We start from the raw sequence: 26244 nt of genomic DNA on the forward strand, positions 1-26244 counted from the left end.
GTAAAAGGTGCCTGATCTGTCGGTAAAATTGTTCATTCCTTCCCCTATTTAGTAACAGCAATTTGGAACGACTTACCTTCTCAAATAAGATCCTGTCTATCCTTTCAAGTTGTTTTTGAAAAATCCTGAAAACTACTGTGTCAGCGTTTTCTAGCAGATAAGTTTCCATGAAGTTAATTCTCTCTATTAACCACAATTACTGTTAACCAAGTCGAGCCTTGTATCTCAGGGATGACTCTGTATAAAAATCCAAGATTTAGTTTAGTTTAGTCTTCGGTCCATTGGCAGCATGAGTGAAGTAAACACGCTGCCTTTGGTGGCCTGAAAGCTTTCCCTCTGCTACTGTTTCCCTCCAATGCAGGGATAGGAAGCAGTAGCATAGGGAAAGCTTCTGGGTTGCCAAAGGCAGTGTGCTTCACTCATGTGCTGGTGGCCCAAAGAGTATGAGCAGCACTGCTGAGAACGAGAACGATGAGTAAGCACCGGATCTTGCCAAGGAGGAAGGGGGACTCCGGATAGTTGCGCGGGCTGCCATTGGCTTGTAGGCCTTGCATTGAAGACCACTGGTTTAGGGAGTTAAGATGTTTTGTGCTCAAAAGAAGAGCAAGACTTGGATATGATCATAAGGATGATCTTATGATGGCTAAACAGGTAGAAAAGGCGACAGCAAAAGCTAGAAGGATTCTTGGGTGCAGAGGGAGAAGAATGGCCAATAGAAAAAGGAGGCGATAATGCCCCTGTATAAGACTCTGATGAGACCTCTTTTAGAATATTGCATACAATTCGGGAGACCACATCTTCTTCAAAAAGATATAAACAAGTTGGAGTTGATCCAGAGAGGGCATAGAATGAAGGTGAAAAAAGGTTGATTCAGAAGTACCCTGAGAAAATACTTCTTCGCAGAAAAAGGTGGTGAATTCATAGAATGGCCTCTTGGTGGAGGTAGTGGAGACAGAAACTGTATCTGAATTCTAGAAAGTTTTGGATTTCTAAGAGAGAAGAAGGGATAATAAATAGCATGGGTGGTCAGACTGGAAAGGCATATGATATTTATCTGCCTTCATTTTTCTCTGTTGAATCCTCAAAACACTTTATCCTGTACTTATCTCTTAGCTGGATATTTTCTGCTGCTTTGTTATAGACTGCCGACACTAATGTGCTTGTTTCTGACAAATTACTACACCATATAGAGCTTGTGTGCTACATAGGTAGTTTACTAATAACTTATCCACAAATATGTGGAGCGATTTCCTATATGTTTTTCTGATTTGAAAGTAACATAATGCTACTAGTAGAATTCATCATGACGTGATGAGAAATTTGGATTGCTGCCACATGGCCTTAGTTTAATAATATTTATTTTTTGTGCCCTGGATTTTTTGCAGTGATGTGTAAGATAATTCCCATGGTTACAATGTCCATCTAAAAGAATTTATAATCTCATTTTTGAACTTTAGAAGGTTAAGGGAATTATTCAAGGCCAGAAACCATGTAGTGGATAATTGAATTGGTTTAGGATTTTCAAGGTTATTGTACTGCCAGGTTTGTCTATATGGCAAACCACTTGTGTGTAGTTCATGGTATTAACCCATTTATGAGTTTTCTTCTTAACAATCAGTTTAAGACATTGCAAACCATAATTTATTTCTTAATTTACAAATCTAATGGTCCATCAGCTTGCTTTCTGGTTCCATATGTTTAATGCTGAGAGTATTCCTCTAGACCCCTAGTTGGGTAATTTATATAAAATTATATTTCTTCCTTGCATGGAGGAGGTTTTCAGTTCTCTTGATAGTACTTACTGTGTTATAGGTTACTTCATGGTGGACTGGGGTGGTTAAAACATGAAAGCTAGAAATTCTATCCTTGGTCCTGAATTCAAAGAAAGAAATCTATTTCTTCTGTATGAACCACTAGAATCAACTTTAGAGTGGAACTGTCTTTAACAATTGTATTAAAACATCTGAACTTTAATAGTGCACACGAGTAGACACATACCTCTGCTTTGAAAATTATTTCAGAGAAACTATGCACACGCATTTATAACTGCTTTTTAAAAATATGTATGTAAATACAGATCCCTGCCATCTTGCCCAGGAATGCCTTGGCTTAGTTCAGCTAAACATGTAGTATGCTTATCAACATATTGAGTGGGAACTTTTACCAAAGAATATATCCATAGGCAAAGCACTGCTTTGCCTTCAGATATGGCTTTGAAAATTACCTTCTTGATTGGGTAAAACACTGTTTTGCTCTTGGACATGACTCCCGGAGGAGTGGATAAAAGTGGCCTAATAGTTAGAGCAGCTGCCTCAGCACCCTGAGGTTCTGAGTTAATTCCCACTGCAGCTCCTTGTGACTCTCTGCAAGTCACTTAACACTTCATTGCCCCAAGTACAAAATAAATAGCTGTCTAAAATATGTAAACTACTTTGATTGTAACCACACAGAAAAAGCATTATCCTAGGACAAGCAGGCATAGTCTCATATGTGGGGTGATGTCATCCACGGAGCCGAGTACAGACAGTGCTAAAAGTGTATTGGCACTTTAAGCTTTGTGAAGCTTCAAGATTGTCCACACTGCACATGCGCAAGTGCCTTCCAGCCCGACATTGATTCGCGGTTCCTCAGTTTTTCGTTTTCCGCAAAGCAAAGAAGTTCTGGGTTGGTTGTTGTTTTTTTGTTTTTGTTTTTTTTTTTACTCCGTCCAACATTGCCTTCCATCAGCGGTGTTTTTGCCTCTTGGCTGTCTCTTTTTCTTGTTTTCTTAGTAATAGTATTTTTCATTTACTTTTCAAAAAAAATTTATATCTTTATTTTGTCAGCCAGTTCCTCGACCGGTCCTTTCTAAATTTTACACCATTGAGTCTTTCGACTTTGCTGTTGTGATTTTTCCCATCCATGTCGAGACCTCTGAGTGGTTTTAAAAAGTGCTATCTGTGACAGTGCCAAATTTCTATCACTGATCCGCATAGCTGGTGTGTGTTTATTAGTATTTATAGATCGCTATTTGATAGTTCTAAACAGTGCTTAGGGCCTGAGCATCAAGTGGATACATGTGCTCGCTGTTCCACCTTACAAAAGTACTCTTTGAAAGCTCAGCAAATCCAGCAGCAGAAGCTTTTTGGTTCGGCAATGGACTCTGTCAACAAGGCAGGTCCATTGGTACTGGCATTGACATCGGATGCTACTCTTCCATCAAAGTCTGCTAAGAAGCCATCTTCCTAGCCAGCGTCTCAGGCCTCCACTGCATCGAATCCCTCTATGCCGACCAAGAGAAAACATCAACAGTCTCCTTCAGTGCAGGCAGTGTCTCCTACAAGGGGTGTATCCTCATCGAGATCACCCACTCCTAGATGCCCTGCAGCATGATTGTACCGACTGTTGAGCCAACGGTACTAGTGCAGATTTTCCAAGACCAGTTGTAGAAGTTTCTTAAAAGAGAATTCAGTGACATTTTTAAGCTCTATTCTATAGTGATGCAAACACTGACTCCCTCGGTACCGGCCCAACCAGAGCATAGCATCTCAAGGCCCCAGGGTACTGGCTCAAGGTCTGCGTTGAGGCAGTGCCTCTCTGCATCAATGCATTGAAGATCTACATCTACTTATTGTCGATCGGCATCAATTGATTGCATCAATATTCTCCATCACAACAATCTAGGAAGACTTCGCATCGTACTGATGCACATTCTTCTGCATATGAAAAAGCTTTGCATGGTACTGATTCATCCTTTTCGCATCAGAGATCAAGATCCAGATGTTCCAGATGAAATTCATCATCATCATCACCATCATCTTCGCATTGGTACTGGCATCATAGAACAAGTCCTTCCCATCATACTTCACACATTAAGAAACAACCTTCTTCTCCGTCATATAGAGAGTCACCTGCTGCACCAGATGTTGATACCTCTCTCACCATTCTGATATTGACAAGGAACCTAAATTATCAGCTCCAGAATCCTATGGAATTCCTTCAGATTCATCTCCTCCACCTCCCAGGCAAAGATCTCTGGAGGGGCTCTCCTTCACTAAATTCATCAGAAATATGTCTATTAAGTTAGTCTGACATTGAGCCTATGACAGAGCTCTTAAAGGCTTTGGATTTTGATGAGCCTTTTAAAGAACTTCTTAAGCTGCCTCTACATAATCTATTTAAGCTCTTTTTAAGAACTGGGAGATTCCTCTTTCCATTACTACAGCCCCAAGGAAAATTGACTCTCTTTATAGGATTCAGTCTTGTCTTGGATTTGATAAACCACAATTATCACATCGGTCATTGCTGGTTGAATCCACTCTTAAGAAATCCTCTAGCTCCAGAGTTTATGCTACTGCATCACTTGGTCGTGATGGTCACACCATATACAAGTAGAAGTAGGGAGATCCTGGTTTCTCAACAAGGAGAACTGTTCCAGCAGTTGGTAATGGAACCCACCCGCAAGAAGTGGTCATAATGGACTTAGTGCTTTCAAATGGGGAAAGTGTTTCTGATGTTACACTGGGTGATCATCTGGCATGCAGTGGTACAGTTTAATATTAAGATGGGTATAGAGAGGGCTCATTCTAAAGCAAAGGTTCTAGACTTTTAAAAAACTAACTTTGTTCAGATGGGGAATTACGTCAAGGAATTGTATGGATGGGAACGTCTGGAAGGAGTGGAAATGCAGTGGGCAGAACTGAAAGGAGTAATTGTAAGAGCAATCCAAAAACAAAACAAACTGTGGAAGAAACACAATGTTCTTTGACTTTCCTTTATTTCTTCAATTAATGTAAAAAAAATGTCCACATCAACCTTATTAAAAACTAACGAACCTGACATAGGCCGTGTTTCGGCTAACAAAACCTTCCTCAAGGGTCTGGTCGTAAAATAATACGTTAGTATTGTGGAGTTGATTTCCAAATCGCAAATACTGTGGTGGAGAACAAAGCAGGACTAACCACTGATGCACTCTCACTTTTCACACAGTAGTTTTCTGTGCATCAGCGGTTAGTCCTCCACCATGGTATTTGCAATTTGGAAATTAACTCCACAATACTAACGTATTATATTACGACCGGACCCTTGAGGAAGGCTTTGTTAGCCAAAACACGGCCCGTGTCAGGTCCGTTAGTTTTTAATACAGTTGATGTGGATATTTTCTTGACATTGATAGAAGAAATAAAGGAAAGTCAAAGAACATTGTGTTTCGTCCAGTTTGTTTTGTTTTTGGATTGCTCCTTTTTCTGTGGAACATTGGGTCTTTCTGTTTTTTGCCTCTCTTAATTGTAAGAGCGACAAACATTTTTGTGAGGCAAGAAGTAAAAGAGGAAAAGAAGGCCACTTTGGTTCTCAAAAGTAGTAGATAAAAAGGTAAGGAATAAGAGATTAGCTTTCATAAACTACAAAAGATTGCAGAAAGAAAAAGACAGGCAAAACTATCTGGAAAAGTTAAGTGAGGCTGGTTGTGTAATAAGGAAAGAACATAAGAATTGCCGCTGCTGGGTCAGACCAGTTGTCCTTCGTGCCCAGCAGTCCGCTCATGCGGCGGCCCTTAGGTCAAAGACCAGTGCCCTAACTGAGTCTAGCCTTACCTACATATATTCTGGTTCAGCAGGAACTTGTCTAACTTTGTCTTGAATCCCTGGAGGGTGTATTTCCCTATAACAGTAAATGGAAGAAAAAAAATAGCTGACCCATGGTAAAACGGGGAGACAACGTTATTTAGATATATTAGTGATTAGGAAGACGTGCAAAAAGTGGCATTGTGAGACTCAATGGTGAGGGGAGAAATATGTAGAAGCTGATAAAGGCTGAATTGCTTAACAAATATTTCTGTTCTGTGTTCACGGCTGAAGCACCAGGAGAAGGACCACAGAAAACAAATATGAATAGGGATGGAGGAGTGGTAGACCTGATCGATTTTCAGAGGGTTGTGATCATGAGGAGTTAGCTAAAATAAAAGTAGACAAAGCGATGGGGCCAGATAGTGTACATCCGAGGGTACTGAAGGAACTTAGGGAAGTTCTGGTAGCTCTGCTGACTGACCTTTTCAATGAGTCTGTAGAGTCTGGAGTGGTACTGGAGGACTGGAGAAGGGCGGATGTGGTCCCTCTCCACAAAAGTGGAAGTAAGGAAGAAGTCTAACTTTAGTGGTAAGCAAATTAATAGAAACGCTTTTGAAACAGAATAATGAAGTTTCTGGAATCCTATGGATTGCAGGACCATAGGTCTTGTCACCCAAATCTGATCAATTTCTTTGACTGGATGATCAGAGAATTGGGAAGAGATAGTATACTAGAGGTGGTGTATTTAGATTTTAGCAAAGCCTTTGTCACTGTTAAACACAGACATCTAATAAATAAACTGAGTGCAATTGGGATAGGTCCCAAAGTGGTTGAGTGGAAGGCAACAGAGGGTAGTGATCAATGGAGATTCCTCTGAGGAAAGGAATATTACCAGTGGTGTGCCACAAGGTTCTATTCTTGGGCCTGTTCTTTTTAACACTCAAAGCGGTTTACATATAGGTACTTCAAGCATTTTCCTTATCTGTCCCGATGGGCTCACAGTCTATCTAATATACCTGGGGCAGTGGAGGATTAAATGACTTACCCAGAGTCACAAGGAGCAGTGCGGGGTATGAATCCACAACCTCAGGGTGCTAAGGCTGTAACTTTAGCTACTGTGCCACACTGTCCTCACATTTCCTGAAGAAGAGGCAGAAACAACAAAAGCCTCAAATCTTAAACTTCAGTGCCCCCAAAACCTGCCCAGTATTTTGACCTGCCTTTGGAGAGCATAGCCAACATTCTTCAATCTCAACCTCTTCCGCATCCCATCGGAGGTCAACTGCTGTTATATTACCATCGCTGGACTCGCCTCAGACAAAATCATTTGAGAAGGTTACTCTCTCCATTTTACCACCATGCCTCCAGACAACCCTCCAAGAGAGTTCTCTTTCACCTCTCATCAGATGTCCCTTCTTCAGGAAATCTATGTTCTATTCCAGCTAAATGCCATAGAAGTAGTACTCTCTTCCCAGAAATATCTGGGGTTCTACTCCAGGTATTTCCTAATTCCAAAGAAGACAGGAGATTTTCATCCCATTCTTGACCTCTGAGCCCTCAGCAAATATCTAGTCAAAGAAAAGTTTTGCATGCTATCCTTGGGGATCCTATACCCTCTTCTAGAATGAAACATCTGGCTGTGCTCTCTCGACTTCAGAGGCCTACATGCATAGATCCATTCATCCCAAACACAGAAAGTTTCTAAGGGTCAGATAGCTCATCAACACTTCTAGTACAAAATCCTGCCATTCTGCCTTTCTTCCTCTCCAAGAGTGTTCACAAAATGCTTGGTGGTGGTCACAGCCGCTTTAAGGTCTCACGGGTTGCAAGTGTTCCCGTATCTGGATGATTGGTTGATTGAAGTTCCAACACCTCAAGCAGTACATTCAGCAACTCGGCTAACAATAACTTTCCTCCAACTTCTAAGGTTCGAAGTCAACTTTCCAAAGTTTTACCTCCAACCTTCTCAGATATTAGAGTTCATAGGAGCCCTGCTAAACGCTACTCTTCTATGGGCATGTCATGGGTCACATGGCATCAACAGTTCATGTCACCCCCTTTGCTTGACTTTACCTAAGGACAGCTCAGTTGATCTTGGCATCACAATGGTCTGAGGCCACGGATCCCATGTCCCAACGGATCAGTCACTTCAGCACTTCGTCGATCTCTTCATTGGTGGTTGAACTCATCAAATCCCTCCAGAGGTTTATTACATCACATTCCGCCACATCAGAAGATTCTCACAACAGACACGTCCATGTATGTTTGGGGAGCTCGCTTGGTCAGTCTCAAAACTCAAGGTCGTGGTCTCCTAGAGAACAGACATTCCATATCAACTTGTCAATACGCTATGCCCTAGGAACATTTCAAGATCACATTTCCAACAAAGTCCTCCTTGTTCGAATGGACAAACAAGTAGCCATGCACTATATCAACAAGTAGGGGGACACGGGCTCTCTTCCTCTTTGTCAGGAAGCTGAGCACATTTGGAATTCGGCAATTCCTTGCAACATATTTCTCAAAGCCATATATATGCAAGGCAAACAGAATGCCCTCACAGGCAATCTCATCAGATTTCTCCGACCTCACGAGTGGTCTCTCAATTTCACAGTCTTGTGCCACATCTCCCTTTGGGGGACTCCTCAGATAGACCTGTTTGCGTCTCCCCACAATCACAAGTTACCTTGCTTCTGCTGCAGACAATACTCTCCTCATCATCTCGTAGCAGATGCTTTTCTTCTGGATTGGACAGACAAGTTCCTCTAAGCATTTCCACCAATCCCACTCTTTCTGAAGACGTTAGTCAAGCTCAAACAAGAGTCAGCCACCATGATCCTGATAGCTCCTTAGTGGCCCAGGCAACCTTGGTTTCCTCGTCTATTTCTACTGAGTGCCAAGAATCCAATTCCATTGCAGATCTTTCCATCTGTCAGAGTCAAGGATCTCTTTTACATCCCAATCTGCAGTCGCTGCACCTAACAGCTTGGTACCTCTTGGTATAACTTCAATAGAATTTAATCTTTCTGACTCAGTACAAGCAGTCATAGCTGGTTCCAGAAAGCCGCCTACTCAGTAATGCTATCAGCATAAGTGGTCATGCTTCATGTTATGGTGTAACCTCCATTACTTGAATGCTTCATCCTCTTCTATTCCTTCAGTGTTGAACTATCTTCTCCATTTATCCAACAATGGACTTTAGACTGCTTCGGTCAGAGTTCACCTCTGTGCTGTTAGTGCTTTCCATGCTTCTTTCAACAATAAATCTCTGGACACTCATCCGCTTGTATCACGGTTCACGAAAGGACTTTTCAACTCTAAACCTCCAATCAGGCCCCCTCCAGTTGTTTGGGATCTTAATGTAGTCCTAGCAAGTCTGATGATATCGCCATTTTGAACCACTGGCATCTACTCATTTTAAGTATCTCACTTGGAAAGTGGTCTTTATGATCGCTATCACTTCTGCTCGTTGATTGAGTGAACTTTAAGCATTGGTTTGCGACTTGCCTTTTACAATATTTTATCATGATAAAGTGATTCTCAGAACTCATCTGAAATTCCTACCCAAAGTAGTCACAGAATTCCACCTGAATCAATCCATTGTGCTTCCAGTATTTTTTCCAAAGCCACATTCTCATCCTGGAGAATCCTGCTCTTCACACATTGGACTGTAAGCGCGCCTTGGTTTACTACATTCAAAGAACTCAGCCACACAGGGCTTCACTTCAACTGTTTGTCTCCTTTGATCCAAACAGATTGGGCCTACCTGTAACTAAGATAACTATTTCTTCATGGTTATCGGCCTGCATCTCCTTTTGTTATGCTCAGGCTGGGCTGCAACTCAAGAATTGTGTAACAGCACACAAAGTCCAAGCTATGGCAGCATCAGTAGTTTTTCTTACTTTCTACTCCCATTGATGATATTTACAAAGCAGCTACTTGGTCCTTAATTCATACATTTACATCTCACTATTGTCTGGAATCCTACTCCAGATGAGATGGTCGTTTTGGCCAAGCAGTGTTACAGAATTTCATCTTAATGGCCAACTCTCCTTCCATCCCATTTCAGTAAGCTAGGGAGTCCCACATGTGAGAATATGCTGCCTAGTTGTCCTAGGATAAAGCACAATTACTTACCGTATCAGGTGTTATCCGGGGACAGCAGGCAGATAGTCTCAAATCCTTCCCACTTCCCCTGGTTGGCTTCTTATCTTGCTTACGGAACTGAGGAACCGCGAGCCAACATCAGGCGGGAAGGCACTCGCGTATAAGCAGTGTGAGCAGTATCAAAGCTTCACAAAGCTTAAAGTGCCAGTACACTTTTAGCACTTCGTACCAGGCTCCTTGGATTACATCACCCCACATGTGAGAATATCTGCCTGCTTTCCCTGGATAACACCTGTTACATTAAGTAATTGTGCTGTATATGAAGTCCCATCCCCTTTACCCTTTGATTAGCAATAATATATTTTTAAACAATCCACTAATGTATGTGAAATATGTTCTCTCTTTCCTGTAGGCTGACACATTAAAAGAGCGATATCAGAAAATAGGAGACACAAAGAGAAACACGCCTGTTGAAGTTCTTTGTGAAAACTTTCCAGGTAAGGCAGGAATGCTTTCTATCCTTTTGCACAGCATGTAAATAAAAGAAAACTATCCTCCTGATATTAAGCCTCTGGCGATAAATGGTATTAATCTCTGACTGCTATGGGCTGGTTCTAATCTGGATACCCAATACTGGAGCAATGTTCAGGTCAGCCTCCAAACCAAAGTTAATGGAATGTTGGCCGATCTTCAGTGCCAAAATCTGCATAGCTAAGTGGGCAAGGATAGAAATGCCTTTTGTATGGTCCTATCTGCCAAGTTAGCTATGCAGTCTGCAGCACTGAATTTGGCCATTGCCCACGTAACTGCTGGCTACACCCTAACTCTGCCTATGGATTTCTCCAGCACTAACTTCACAGTGCCACAACAGAGGGGAATATTCAGCAACACTGTGTGGTTAAGTACTGCAGAATATCTGGGACAGCTTAAACCCTATTAAATACTCATTCCTACCTGTATAAGGTGATCCCAAAATGAACTTAGTAAAATAAATAAAGTAGGCTTGTGCTACTTATTCATGAATGGAGAAAGATAGGCTCAACTGAGATGAAGATAACCAAATGAAAACAAAATGATTCATAGTCTCTGTTGATTCATAGTCTCTTAATATGTGCTAGAATCTAGCACTCAGGACGTATGGCTTGCTGTTAAATCACAAAGAAATAGATTCAAAATTATTTTCCCATCAGCTATTGTAAATTCTAGGAAAAGCTCACTAGGGTAAGTTCATTCGTGGGGGTTTAAATGCATAAGGAGGGTTAACGACAGTTGTCTTTGTTTTTTTATGCTACAGACATTATTTACGGTTATTAATATCAGTCTTTGTCATGCCAAGACATTGTACTAATCATCCAGATAGTTTCTGTTAAGTCTGTGGTTCATTCACAATGAAAGCACAACATCGCCCAATTACCGTAGATCTGAAGAAGGTATACAAATTGTACTTTGGCTGTCCACTGGGTGACCAGGATAAATCTTGGGCTTCACATATCATCTGTACCAGTTGTTCCAACGGACTTCATGATTGGTTCAATCGACAAAGGCAGCAATGTCATTTGCAAACCCAATGATATGGAGGGAACCGTGAGACCATATTAAAGATTGCTATTTTTGCCTTGTAAACACCAGTGGATTCTCAGCTAAAACTAAGCACAAAATTATATATCCTACTCTGGATTCTGCTATTAGGCCTGTTCCTCATGATGGCCCACTGCCTGTCTCTGTACGTCTACAAGATGAACTTGCTTCTGTGGAACATGATGAGGAATGTGATGATGATGCAGCAGCTGGTCATAATCCAGAATTATCTGATCCTGATTATGTGAATGATGACGATTCAGACCCAGAGACCTCTATACAAGCTGAGCTCAATGATCTTATTCGTGATCTAAATCTTTCAAAAGAAAAAGCAGAACTTCTTGCTTCAAGGCTTAAGCAAAAGTACTTGCTTGCAAAAGATGCTAATATAACTCATTACAGAAAAAGGAATCATAACTTAACTGGCTCCTTTGGGAATCTTGGATAAGGCAGAAGCCAACAGGTCTTGAGTATCCACAGAAACTCAAGACCCCACATAGGATCAGTGGTCATATCTTTATTCATTGTCGTGGCAGAAGCTTTCTTGAGCCCAAACTAATAAACTGTCAATACAGTGCTAGAGAGCTGCTGAGAGAGGTGACATATAATTTTTGCTATATACTGGGCCCAAATATAAATATCTTTTTTCTTCACATTTGAGTATTCCACTCTGCATTATCAAACTGGGGAATTGCCTTCAATTTGGAAACATGTATTAGTTAGACCCACACTGAAAAAAAGGGAATTTAGACTACTACTACTACTACTACTATTAATTATTTCTATAGTGCTACCAGACATACGCAGTGCTGTACAGAGTCACAAAGATGAAAACTGTCCCTGCTCAAAAGAGCTTACAATCTAAAAAGCCAAGACAGACAAACAGGATGTCATGGATACAATTAAGCAGCTGGCTGGGTTGGAGGGCAGAGGAGTAGGATTAAGGATTGAAGGCTATATCAAAAAGGTGGGTTTTCAGTCTGCTTTTAAACAAGATAAGGGAAGAGGCTTGATGGACAAACTCCGGTAATTTATTCCAGACATAGGGGGCAGCTAGATGAAATGAACAAAGTCTGGAATTGGCAGTAGAGGAGAAGGATAAAGCTAAGAGTGGCTTATCTGAGGAGCAGAGTTCTCTGGGAGATGTATAAAGAGAGAGAAGAAAGGAGAGAGATATTGAGGGGCAGGAGAATTAACACACTTGTAGGTCAGCAATAGGAGCTTGAACTGTATGCGATGGCAGATAGGGAGGTAGTGAAGTGACTTAAGAGAGGGGTGACATGAGCGTAATGAGGTTGCTACAGGATGAGTCGTGCAGCAGAGTTTTGCACAGATTGCAAGGGGGAGAGATGACACTGCTGGAGACCAATTAGAAGTAGATTGTAGTAATCTAAGCATGAGGTTACAAGAGTGTGGACAAGAGATAAAAGTGGCAGGTCTTAGCAGCTTGTTGGATGTGCGTAGAAAATGAGAGGTCTGAATCAAAGACGACTCCTAGGTTGCAAGCATAGGAGACTGGAACAATGACAGTAGTATTTACCAAGATGGATAAAGGAGGAGGAGCAGAGGATTTAGGAGGAAAGAGGGGCAGTTCAGTCTTGGACATATTTAGTTTCAGATGACGACAGGACATCCAGGCAGCAATATCAGCCAAACAGACTCCTCCTATAATCTCTAATCTATATATGGCTAAGATCATGAAAGGGCTGTGTTTTATACAGCATAGGGATTTCATTTAAAAAAAAAAAAAATTATATATATATACCACAATACAACATACTTGCCAACCAGGAATTAGGGGCAAAATTAGCCCCAAAACTAGCCTTGAAGCAATTTGCATGAGATACAGGGATTTATTGACAAGGCTAAAGCATTACTTGAGATTCATTGGACCTCTCCATGGCCTTTAGTTTAGCTATGCCATTACATCTGAGTGATATTGAAATAAGAGTAGAAGGTTGTCTCAGGAAGGGATTTGTTCCTTTGGTTGTTCCTCTCTGTCTTTGATCTTAGACAAGCAGTTGTTCAACTGTGTCCCCAGAGGACCCTTTTTCCCTTTTTGTTGAAGCTCTGGGGCAGTCCAAATAGTATGTCATTTTTTAGAAATCCTCCTGCTTGCTTTAGTCTAGAGAATGACATGGGGACAAATTTGTTCCCATCCCAACGAGATCTCAATATCCCTTTCCCTTCGAGTTCTGTCCCTGTCCCATTCCTGGAGAAAAACCAGGTTTTTCTCTTGACATAGCGGGCTTTGCCTGTGAAACAAGTGGCCTTTGTTGAGATTCTTTCAGTAGAAGAATTTTTGCAATTGCAGATGAGAATGGGGATTTTACAACGAACTGAGTGGTGTGATAAGGTTCTTTTTTGTGGACTGAGGGTTTCAGAAATAAGCCAGAGGAGACGCTGAAGAGGGACTGTTAATTCCTTGTGCAAAGAGGGACTGTTAATTCATCCTTGTGCTAACTCTGGGAGCTTGCTCAGAGAGGCAAGGCTCGCTCTCTGTTTGCATTTGTCTCCTGTGATAAAAGAAGCCAGGGGAGGTGCTGCTACATTTGGAAAAAAAAAAAGATTCTAGTGAGAAATAAGTTCCACCTCACGTCTTGGACTCTGTATAAACGTTTGTGACCTGGACTGCCCTCAGCTCATGCAGATAAGTTTTGCTTTGTGGTTGGGGTTTTCTCTCTCTCTCTCTTTCTCCTATTTTTGAGACTTCCTTCCTCTAACAGCCCTGCTCTGCTGTTGGAAAACCCTTTTATCCGTGCTAGTTTTTTTGGAATACTTGGTGACATATTTTTCAAAGTGCTTTTTTTCTGGCAAATACAGCCAATGATATGATTCTGTGTTATACTACTGCATAGTTCATTTAGACAGCTAAGGCTGCCATCTATGCTTGTTGAGTCTATGGGGCTGCTTTGAGTAATTTTTTAGTATATAAATGGTTCCTGCAGCAGAAACATGTACTAGTATTGCAACATTAGTTTTTTCACATTATATCTGTTAATCGATGTGTATAAAGAGTGTGAACCCCTATTTTCATATTACCGGTATTTCTAATTGGATACCAAAGCAATATGACATCAAGATTATTTTTTTTCTGAAACAGAAATAATATGAGCGATAATAACTGAAATATACTTTGTACTTTTAATATAAGTGTCAGGCTTTTACTTGTATTATTAGGTTTAGTAAATAGAGTTGAAACAGTTTGGTGGCAGCAGAAAGATTCTTGTGGCCACTCATCAGTTAACATGTTGCCAACTCTGATAGCTGTATATGTGTAAAGAAAGTTGAAAAAATGACTTTCAGGTGTTAATTAACATTGAACTTTAAGTTCCTATAGATTTTAGTTGCTGTGTTCAGCCACATTTTAACTAGAGTTTAGTTTCTCACACTGAGGTGTAAAATTAACACACTAGCAAATAAATTTTAAGCTGCTTGGCAAACAGAACAAATTACGTATATCTGATATTGATAAAGGACAAATAAAGGAGAAACAATTATTATGAGAAGGCTCAGAAAGATAAACAGAAACAAAAAGTTGTCATATACTGAATATTTATTTTAAAAATTTCTATCCTGCTTATCAACTAAGCGGGTAACAGTACATACATAAAAAATAACAAACTTTACAAATCCATTAATACATTATATATAAAAAAAAAAAACAACCACATATTAAAAACCATCATTTTTTATATTCAAATCACATAGGAGTGCTCTATTATCTACTGATTTCAGAATAATCTGGTAAGAAAACCTCTCACAAATAGGCAGGTCTTTAACAGTTTCTTAAAAGATTTAAAGTCTGCACATACTCTTAATGTTCCTTTCATTGAATTCCAAAGTCTTGGACCTGTTACCAATATAGCAGCCATACTGGTTTTTTTAATATTGCTTTTACATTCATTTTGTGTTTTATTCTTTCCTGTTTTAGGATGGAGTTCCTTTTATATTTTTCTGATTTTAGTGTACAATTTTTGTAAACCGCTTTGAACTATGTTGCAACTAAGGCGGTATATCAAGTTTAATAAACGATAAGCCCTTAGACTTGACTAAGATTTGGCAGTATATCAAATAGCATGGTGAAAGTAGACTAACTCAAAAGTAACCTAAGGAAATACTTTTTGGTAAGAGTGGTGAATGCATGAAACAGCTTCTTGATGGAGGTGGTGAAGAAAATTATACAGTATTTGAATTCGAGAGAATTTAGGATAAGTATATAGGATCTTTAAGAGATGAAAGAATAATAGATAGCATTGGTGGGCAGACTGGATAGGCCATATGGTCTTTACCTGCTTTCATTATTCTCTCTTTCTGTGGGTGTTTTATTGTACATTTTTATTGTCAGCAATCAGGACTGAGGTTTCCTGAGAGGAAGAGTGAGATTTTTGTGGAAACAGGTCAGATTAGCTGCCTCTACTCTTAGCGTGGAGCTTGAAGCTTTCAAAGTATAATCATATTTCCTATTTTAAGACACAGAATATGTAAAGTACTAGAGAGCCAAAAGAGTGGGCTTAAGACCATGGAGTCTGCCTGCAATCATAGATATTGTTTGCACTCTGATACTGTTGAACACTGCCTGCTCCTTGATATGCTGTCCTCACTAGGATTCCAGGGTTCTGCTCTCTTGTGATTTTCTTCCTATCTCCCCCATCGCACCTTCAGTGTATGCAACAGTGGTTCTTCCTCCACAGCCATCCCGCTATCAATTGATGTACCTCAAAGCTGTGTCCTAGGACCACTCCTTTTCTCAATCTATACCTGCTCACTTGGAGCACTGATATTCTCCCATGGTTTCCAGTGTCACCTATATGCTGATGACTCCCAGATCTATCTCTCTACATTGAACATCTCTACTGCAACCTAGACTTGAGTCCCAGCCTGTCTGTCTGACATTGCTGCCTGGATGTCTCTCACTGCCATCTAAAACTGAATATGGCTAAAACAGAGCTGCTCATCTTCCCACCTAAACCCACCTCCCTACTTCCCCCTTTCTCTGTCTGTGTGGACAACACTCTCATCCTCCCTGTCTTGTCTGCTCGCAGTCTTGGGGTCATCTTTTACTCCTCCTTCTCCACCCAAATTCAACAGATCACTAAACCTTGCTGCTTCTTCCTCTATAATATTACCAAATCTGGCCTTTCCTCTCTGAGCACACTACCAAAAATCTTATCCATGCCCTCATCACCAAACACTTAGATTACTGCAACTTGCTACTGTCAGGTTTTTCGCTCTGCCATCTTTCTCCCCTTCAATCCATCTAGAATTCGGCTGCACGACTCATATTCCATGAGAGCTGTTATGCTCACATTACACTTCTCCTAAAGTCACTTCATTGGCTTCCCATCTGATTCCGAATACAATTCAAACTTCTCTTACTGTTCTACAAATGCATTCACTCAGCTGCCTCTCATTATCTCTCTTCACTTCTCTCCCCCTATGTTCCCCCCTGCAGGCTCCACTCAACTAGTAAGTCTCTCCTATCTGTGTCTTTCTCTTCATCTGCCAACTCCAGACTCCATCCTTTCTGTCTTGCTGCGCTGTATGCCTGGAACAAACTGCCTGAATCCCTACAGCGGACTTCATATCTGGCAGTGTTAAAATCCAAGTTAAAAGCTCACCTCTTTGAGACTGCATTCAGCTCCTAAATCTCCTCCTTCAGTTCTGCATCCCCAAACTTCTGTCATGTCTGTCTGCCCAAGTTAGATCGTAAGCTCTTCTGAGCTTGGACTGTCTATTTAATGTCAAAATGTACAGTGCTGCATATGCCCTTCAGTGCTATAGAAGTGTTAAATAGTAGTAGTACTTGTTTTGTGTATTAGGCTTTCCTGTTTTAGGTTGGCATCCCTTTTCTTTTTTTCTAATTTTAATGTATAATTTTTGTAAACTGCTTAGGCCTATGATTTCATGGTAAATCAAATAGCTGATGCTAAATAGATGGTTCTGTATGGGCTCAGTTCAACATTGTGTTAAATATTTTCCTTCAGTCTAAAAGTGAGTTGATATGAGGGGTTATGTAATATTGAACTTGGAGGCAGACACAAGCCATGGGAGTTTCCATCAGAAATAGAATTAATACCAGATGACAACTCTACTGGTCTGTAGAGTGTGGAGAAAGTATGTTTGCGAGGCAGGAGCAGAACAAAACCCTACTAAGACATTTGTGCAAAAGAGAAAAGAAGGGCTTGGAGCAACAAATTATGCAGGAATGCCTGCCTGTGCAAAATGACAGTAGGCAGGCTATGGAAGAGGCCTCACTCAACTCGGCAAACAGTGATGCTCAGATTGCAGGCTCTAGGGCAGGGGGGCCGAATCCAGTCGGGTTTTCAGGATTTCCCCAATGAATAGGCATTGAAAGCAGTGTATGCACATAGATCTCATGCATATTCATTGGGGAAATCCTGAAAACCCGACTGGATTCGGCCCTCAAGGAGGGACTTTGGGGACCCCTGCTCTAGGGAATGGTTAGATACAAACCCAGAGAGTGACACTAAAGTGATGCTACAAACTACAAGAGAAGATAACGCAGAATGAAATGAAAAATTAAACTCCATCTAAGAAGAGCTCAGAGGAGTCCAGATGGAGCTCAAGCAGATGGTGGAGAGAGTCGAGTGGGCAGCATGTATTTGATATCAAAGATGAGCTGGGGACTGTAAAAGGAGAGAATGGATCCTAAGGATATATGATAAAACTGACTCATGTGAAAACTGGATGATTTGGAGAATCCATTCAAGAGATGTAATGTAAGGGTAGTTGGGAGTCTTGGAAAACTTGAAAAAAGAAATAAGGTAGCATTTTTAGACATACTGTTAAAGGAATTATTTATCTCACCAGCCTTGCCCAATAATTTAGTAATCAGGAGAGTTCAGGAAGTTCTTGGGAAACAACTGCAACAGATGGAAGACCCAGGCCAATACTAGTTAAGATCCTCAACTATAGACATAAAGGCCCTGAGGGATGTCCTATACAGAATTGGGCCTATACTAACCCCGATTCTGTCACCGGCGTCCATGTTACAGACGCCGGTTAGAGTAGACGCGGTCGCTACACTTATCGCGGCAAGGAATCTCCCTGTCGTGATAAGTATAGCGGCCGCCTGTCTGATTGCCAGCAGGAGGGTACCGAACCCCTCCTGCCAGAAGGCTGCGCCCCTGACACTCCCGATCGCCGGCAGGACGGTGCCCAACCCCTCCTGCCGGAAAGCTGCATTCCCTCCGGACCCCCTATGCTAGCACCCCCCTAACCTCCTCCCCCCCAACTAACCTCTAAGGTGCCATCCAGCCGGCAGGCCTGCCTCATTGAAATGAGGCGGGCCCGCCCCTTCCCGGCCCATCCCCGCTAAGGCCTGATTGGCCCAGGCGCTAGAAGCCTGGACCAATCAGGCTATAGGCATAGTGAGTCCGCCCATCCCCACTAACCCTAAGGCCTGATTGGCCCAGGCACCTAGAGCTCTGCCCCTTCTCAGCCCATCCCCTCTAAATCTAAGGTCTGATTGGCCCAGGCTCTAGAAGCCTGGGCCAATCGGGCCTTAGGGTTAGTGGGGATGGGCGGACCTGCTATGCCTACGGCCTAATTGGTCCAGGCTTCTAGAGACTGGGCCAATCAGGCATTAGACTTAGAGGGGATGGGCAGGGAAGGGGTGGGCCCGCCTCATTTTGACGAGGCAGGCCTGCTGGCTGGACGGCAGCAAGACCCGTCCGTCTGGCCAACACTTTAGAGGTTAGTTGGGGGGGAGGTTAGGGGGTGGTAGCTTGGGGGGGTCGGTAGCTTGGGGGGGTCGTTAGCGTGGGGGTGCAGAGGGGGTGCAGCTTTCCGGCATTGTAATCGTCTCTTCCTCTACTATGGAGATGCCTAGGGCCGCCTAGTTTCGCCTAAGGTTTTTAAGTGAGCTTAGGTGTCTTGCGGGCCTCCCTAGGCTCCTGGAGGCACCTTCAATATAGGCGGCCTGCCTGGGGAGCATTTTTTATTTTTTTATTTTTTTAAACATGCATCCCGATTGGCTGATTAGACAGCTGTAGGACGCCTACAGCTGCCTAAAATTGGGACGCACTTTGTAGAATCAGGGGCAAAGAGCTGGTTTCGGCATTAGCCAGAAAAGAAGGGACATTAAAATATAGAGATGATATGGTTTCTCCAGCACTTTAGTGCAGAACTAGATGGCAGATACCAACAGTTTATAGAGAATTCAAAATGTGGTTGCATTTGCACGGGGTGCAGCTAGCACTATTGGGCCCCACAAAATCTCATGGAAGGGGAGGTGATAATTGTATTTGCAAAGATGTAGGAGGTGAAAATATTCCTGGCTCTGCACTTTTCTGGATAATCTCCCCCTCCTGAAATGTCCTCAGGTATGGATGGGAAACAACGAAAGTGATACATTCACACACATGTACACTGAAACCATGTTTTACTTAAATAGAGCCCAAGGTGATCAACTGCTTTGCAGTATGCTGCACTGTACATCTTTGGCTTCATCACACCCTACTGACCATTTCATTTTTCTGTTCTTCTATTTTTTGTTTCCTTTCTTACAACTTTTTCTTCTTCTGGTGATGGAGCATTCATTCTATGCTCTTACAGTGCTACAAGGTATGCCTTAACCTTTTTCAATGCTCAGCTATTCAGCTATTCTGTTCCTGTTTGCCATTGAGGCTCACATGAAATGTGAGGAAATACTACTTTAATAAGAAACTAGTGGACTCCTAGTTGTACTCTTTACAGTCAGCTTGATAGATTTTTTGCATTTAAGAGCAATTTCAGAAGATATCTGAATTAATCGTAGAAGTCTGACTTTCTTTAAAGTGGCCACTTTGTTCTTGTTTCTTTTCAACAGAGGAGATGGCAACTTATTTAAGATATGTCAGGCGGTTAGATTTCTTTGAGAAACCAGACTATGATTATTTACGAACACTCTTCACAGAGCTGTTTGAAAGAAAAGGATACACGTTTGACTACGCCTATGATTGGGTTGGCAGGCCAATCGTAAGTATTATGTGCAGATGGCAAATCCCCCCCCCCTCTCTCAATAAAAGTACCGGTAGTTTGTTTTAGGAGTTGTGGTTGCATATGGAAAGTCCATAGGACTTAGATGTCTCTCTCTCTGTTGTTGTTTGTAATTCAGGGTTTTGGTTTTCAATAATTTTTCATCTAAGAAACAATATTAATATGTTACAACTTATCCACAGCCAAAATCTATACCACCTGCTATGCCAGCAGCTGCTAAGTAATTCCCATAGTCAGATGTTCTCCCACCTATTTCTCTGCCCCCCATCTCTTAATCAGCAAATCTCATTTCTCTTTTTAATACATTTGAAAAAAACAATATGCTGGTTGAAAGATGGATGACACTTTTTTTTCTTTGCAAAAGTTGAATTCCTGATTTCCTGATGCAGATCTTTGAAACATGATCTTGTTGAAGGGGGAATTCTTTAAGCTATCTGTTTTCATATTACATTTTTTTTAAATTACAGTTGAAATACAATGGATTGTCCCCTTTTTAAGCAATACTGTAATCTCTGCCAGCACCCTTCCTCCTGTGATAACATTAAAGAAAGTCCACAATCACTTTATAGAACTTAGCTGAAAATCTATCTAGGCCTGGCAGTTTTTATCTATTTTTAAGGATTCAATTGCTACCTTAACCAACTCTTCTTATCCTGCTATTCCAATGTGTTTTGTCCTTCTACCAGTAGATGTGAGGCAGATAAATTAAAATATTCCAGTTGACAGCATTGAAATAAAGAGTGGTACAGCTTGAAACAGTCAATAGTTCACCTCCTCCAGCAGATGGTGCATATCAAATTGGTCAGCAGGATGCAAGGATAGGCCCGATTCCTTAGACTGGGGTCTATGGGCTGCAATTCTGAGGTAGAGTCCATGGCTGGAGCTCCTGGGGACTGATCTATGGACTTTCCAGTTGAACTTGGAGCAGCACTGCATTCTCTGGCCCTGAGATTAGCCTGCAGGCTCTCCTGAAAAGAGCATTTAATGTGCTTTTAGTCTTTCCACCTCCTTGCAACAGCATTCATCACTTTAGTGGTGAATTCAAATCCTTAGTATTGATTGTGATCACTCTTGGGCAGGTGCCACCGACCATACCCCATGTGCCTTCACAATCACACATGCATGCCCAGTTATTCTCCACCGCCCCCCAACTCCTTGAATCTTAGGGCCCACTATTAAGACCTCCCATTAGCAATGCTTCCCATCGGAGGTATGTGACTTACTGGAACATAGCCCTTCTCATACCTGCATCATTCCTCTGCAGTTTTTCTCCCAGCCCTCATTACACATTTTGTGGCTTGAGCCCAAAACTAAGGTTGTTCTTGAGACCCACCACTCTTTCCCCAGCTTGTTGCTCTGTACAGGCCTCATTTTCTATACTTCTCCCCAACAGCACTTGTATCCTTTCAAGATTTGTTAAACCTGTGTTCATAGCTGTTGCAAAAGCCCCACACACTTGGCAGTCAAACTGCCAAGTCACTGTGCACCACACCTCACTAGCACGTAGACACTTTCAGGCATACTATCCTTTCACAACATCTTTTGTCCTTGCTGACTCTTCAGTATATCTCTGTACTGTCCTTCCTTCATATTACATTCTTTGTCACTTTTGGTGGCCCCATCTCATTTATCCCACTGGACTCATCTTTTGACCATCTCCTCACCCCCACACACACATACAGAAGGTAGAGCTTATATTGCTTCATCCCTTATATGCTTTTCCTCCGTAGGAGAAAGTTATCCCAAATAGGTAGATCCATTAACATGTAATGTTCATTATGCTTCCCGGAATATCTGTTCTCTTCTCCTTAGCAGTGTGGATAGCATGATGTCTACAGAATCTTCTACTTTTGGAGATTCCCAATCTGCTCAAAGCTCCCCTTTTCCACCAATTTTCTCCTTGAATTTTCGCCTCTTTCCTCAATTTTCTCCAGAGTACTGCATTCCAGACCCAGTACTTTGTGTGCAAAATCCCATTTAACATCCATGCCCTCTGTTAACTCCCCTGCTGCCTACAGTATGGTGCAAGAGATTTTCTGAATCTCCTCATAGCAGAGTGAACTCTGCCATTTTGGGATCCCCCTAAAACTCAAATTCTGTCATCTCAATCTGTTTTCTAGATCCTCAATCTTGTCTGCCATTTAGCTTTTGCTTTTATAGTTAGTTGTTATTACAGTCAAAAGAACCTCTTGTTCTTCAACACAGAGCTCCACTTCTCCACTCTTCGTCCAATTACTCCAAAATACCCCTGGAGCTCAGAACTTTTTTCCAGAATTTATCCCCTTATCATCAGTTAGCTACTTTTGAGACCCCTAAAAAGCTCTCATCTCAGGTAGATCTCATTGCTGTCACTTCTCCCAAAAGTGGAGGAATTTATGCTGCAGCTGCATCAGAGGATCCTCTTGACTCAGTACAGCAATGTTGTTTTCAATCCTAGTGCTTGGATCCAAGGATGTTTCCCTTCACCATTATCACTGCTGGTACTTGTAGGTGAATTTCCACTCTGCAGGGGTGCTTTTAAAATTGGTTACACACTGTGCTATTTATGCCAGGTAATATGGTCTGTCTGGATCAATGGGATCCCTTCTCTTTGGATGGATTTTTTAAGTTCATGTGCAAGCTTTTAGGGCCATTTGGAAATGGCTTCTGCTGGGATTATAGCACCATGAGGTGTTCATTATTATATAGGGTTTTTTTCCCCATTTTAATTCTTTTCAATGAAGTCCAGTAATTGTATTGATAGTCCTCAGTCCTCAGTGTACCGTAATCTCATTGACAGAAAAGAGAAAAAAAAGCATATATTCTATTTTGCTGTCTTATGAAATTAGGAAATCCAATGTTTTCATAAATTTCTCCTGTGGAGGGAGTAATTCTTGAATCTTAGTCAAGAAATGTATTACGTTTTTGTTTTTTTTAAACTAATGTATTAATTTTAGCGTTTTTGTTTAACTTGTATTCTCCCTGCCCCGGTCATAAAAATTAGTAAATCAAGGTCTGGCTTTGCTTGTTTCTTTAAATCAAGAGTCTCCCCAAATATTAATGAATGCCTCAAGTGTTCATTCAGTGTTAACAGCTGAAGAATAACCACAAGATTGGATTTTCTATCATTTCATTTATGTTTAGATCAGTGGTCTCCAACTCAAACCCTTTGCAGGGCCACATTTTGGATTTGTAGGTACTTGGAGGGCCTCAGAAAAAAATAGTTAATGTCTTATTAAAGAAATTACAATTTTGCATGAGGTAAAACTCTTTATAGTTTATAAATCTTTCCTTTTGGCTAAGTCTTAATAATAATATTGTCATTTTTAGCTAAAGAGACATATGATCAAGAAACTGTTTTATTTTACTTTTGTGATAAACATACCGAGGGCCTCAAAATAGTACCTGGCGGGCCGCATGTGGCCCCCAGGCCCGTGAGTTTGAGACCACTGGTTTAGATGTATTATGTAAACTTTTGATATCCATGTATATTGTATATATGAGTAGATTTTTTATTTACAAATTCTTTAAACAAGATAACTTCTGGCTGCTTTGTGTGTGTTTACATATATTGCACTGGGGGTATAGGAGGGAAAAGTCTGAGAATAGTTTTAATGACTGACGAGTTTCACTTTTCAGCCTACTCCAGTGGGCTCAGTTCACGTAGATTCTGGGACATCTGCAATAACACGAGACAGCCATGCACATAGAGAACGGCCATCGCAGCAGCAACCTCTTCGAAATCAGGTATGTCGCATGCTGCTATTTTAATTTTTTTTTAAAAAGCTAATGTGTCTCAGCTTACCCTCTAATTTGTAGAAAGTCTGTCTGTCTGATATCACTTATCAATGATATTTGTGAGGTAACAGCATGGCAAAATGACTAATTTCATGGCCTTGTTAAGTGGTGCTGGTCCAGGCAGCGAAACTAACCATTGGAAGATCTTTGCGCTTTGTTGTTTTCATATAGGGTATCCTTAGCCCATCTAGTAATAGTGAGCCCAAAACTGTTTCCCTACTGCTCTCCTATTCCCTAACCTTAACTATTGTATATTTGTTTTAGAGTTTTGAATAAGGTAGTCACCTGAGTAAATATAGTTTTTTTGTGTGATAAAGTTTTAATAATGTGAACTACACAGAAGGCTGCTTTAAAAGCAGGTTACTGAGGGGTTGGAAGCTGCAAATGTAGCGCTTATGTGCTTCATATTATAACGCAGTTCAGATAAATAACTGGTGGTGCTGGACCTTCAGAGGTGATGGTGATTGCAAATTGTGACTGACTGCTTCTTGATTGTGTCTAATTGGTGAGCAATGCCTAGTATATAATAGTATCAATTAGGCAATTAAGTGAGTGTGCCCGCTAAATTTTTACCCATTATACAGTACGTTGTTTTTCAGCAGATAATGAAGCAGGTAAAGTCCTGTAATCATAGTATGTCTTCACTGACATAAAAGTATACTCATTAACTATAGCACTGAACAATATAATACCCCTGGACTGGAAAGCAATTGCCTTCTCTCTACCTAGTTGATGCTGCTGTTATGCTTAGGTGTCTATTGATCCTGCTTTAAATTCTTGTTCTATGCAGTGGGAAGGCTGCTCTTCTGACAGCAGCAAGTATTAAAATGGATTTAAAAAGGACAACTTTTCTGAAAAGGAATCTTTCTACTGTGGTTATCAAGGACAGATAATCCCTTGACAAAATCAGTCTGCTCAGCTGCCCCTGCTGTCATCACAGACCTACTCGGGCCTAGATGCACTAACGTCAGTGGTCCTTAAACGATCATCGCTAAACCAGTTTTGACTGGTTTAGCGACGATCGGATTTGTCAACCCGATGCAGAAAACAGCTCACCGCCTGGTTTTCTGCAGGATCACTCATTCTCTGAACCGGCATGCAAATAAGGTAATTGATATTGAAATACCATGTAAACTACCAGAGTGACTGATACTCTTAACATGGCCTCCCATTGTATTAAAAAAAGTGATCACTTTTAGCAATCCAAAAAAGCGACTGGTCAAGACTAGTCGCTTACCTGTCCCACAATACAAAAATATTTATAATGGGTATCGGATGCTCCTCCGATCCCCCTTCCCACCCCCAGTACCTTTGTCTGAAGAGAGCAGGAGGGAGGCTCAGTCCCTCCAGATCCTAGGCCTGCTGATCCAAAATGGCAGGCCTTCCCTTCCTCGGTGCATCATGCGATGTACAGGGAGGGGCCTAAGGCATCTTAGCCAATCAGGGCCTTAGGCTCCTTCAACAGGAGGGGAACGGGCATCCCTCATGCCAATTTTTTTTTCTCACACAGGAAGAGAGGTGTTGGCATGGCGGCAGGGAGTGATTTTTGCTGGCATGGGTGGGGGGTCAGTCCCCAGTGCCAGTTCATCAGAGGGATATCAAGAAGGGCTGTCATGGGGGGGGAGCTTTTTTTTTTTTTTTAAAATAGGGCTGATATTACACAGCATCTGTGCCCATTAAGAAAAGAAGAAAAAAAAAAGGTTTCCTGCCCTGAACAGCTGAGTGGCAGGAGGCTTCCCCTGGCTGCTCTACACTTGTGTGAGTCACTCTCACAGCAATCAGCCGGACAGGAGAGACGGGGATTGTGATGAACCTCCATGTGAATCATTTGCATGCAAAAATTTTTGTGCATCAATAGCTCTCTTTATAATTGGCCAGAAATCAGATCGAAGTGGACCCACGCAATCTTACCGATCCTGTTTAGTATATCTAGGCCTCAGTCTCCCTCTTTTCCCCCTATTGTTATTGTCCTATATCAATTTCATACATGCTTGAATTCTGTAATGTTGCCGACTTTACTTCAGACTCTGTGACACGTACTCTATGTAGGAATTATCTGGCATTACATAAGTAGAGTGATAAATTTGGCCCTCCTTTACAAAGCCACGCGATCATTTTTAGCGCCGGCCGTGATGGTAAGAACTCAAACGACCATAGGAATTTTAGAAGCGTCAGAGTTCTTACCGCCACAGCCGGTACTAAAAAGGCTAAAACAGCTTTGTAAAGGGGGAGGGGG

General features: G+C 41.5%; 1 protein-coding gene across 6 annotated transcripts in view; it reads left to right on the plus strand.

Annotated features, from left to right (window-relative positions):
* CSNK1G1 (casein kinase 1 gamma 1) overlaps positions 1 to 26244 on the plus strand; it is a 255154-nt gene that overhangs the window by 161575 nt on the left and 67335 nt on the right. For all 6 annotated transcript variants that reach the window (XM_033919970.1, XM_033919969.1, XM_033919968.1 and 3 more), the window contains 3 exons: positions 10063 to 10147; positions 20062 to 20210; positions 23850 to 23957. In XM_033919970.1, coding sequence (XP_033775861.1) covers positions 10063 to 10147; positions 20062 to 20210; positions 23850 to 23957 — 342 coding nt within the window. The remainder of the gene's footprint in view (positions 1 to 10062; positions 10148 to 20061; positions 20211 to 23849; positions 23958 to 26244) is intronic.

This window comes from Geotrypetes seraphini, chromosome 14 (genome assembly GCF_902459505.1).
Source record: "Geotrypetes seraphini chromosome 14, aGeoSer1.1, whole genome shotgun sequence".
NCBI classification, from domain to species: Eukaryota; Metazoa; Chordata; class Amphibia; order Gymnophiona; family Dermophiidae; genus Geotrypetes; species Geotrypetes seraphini.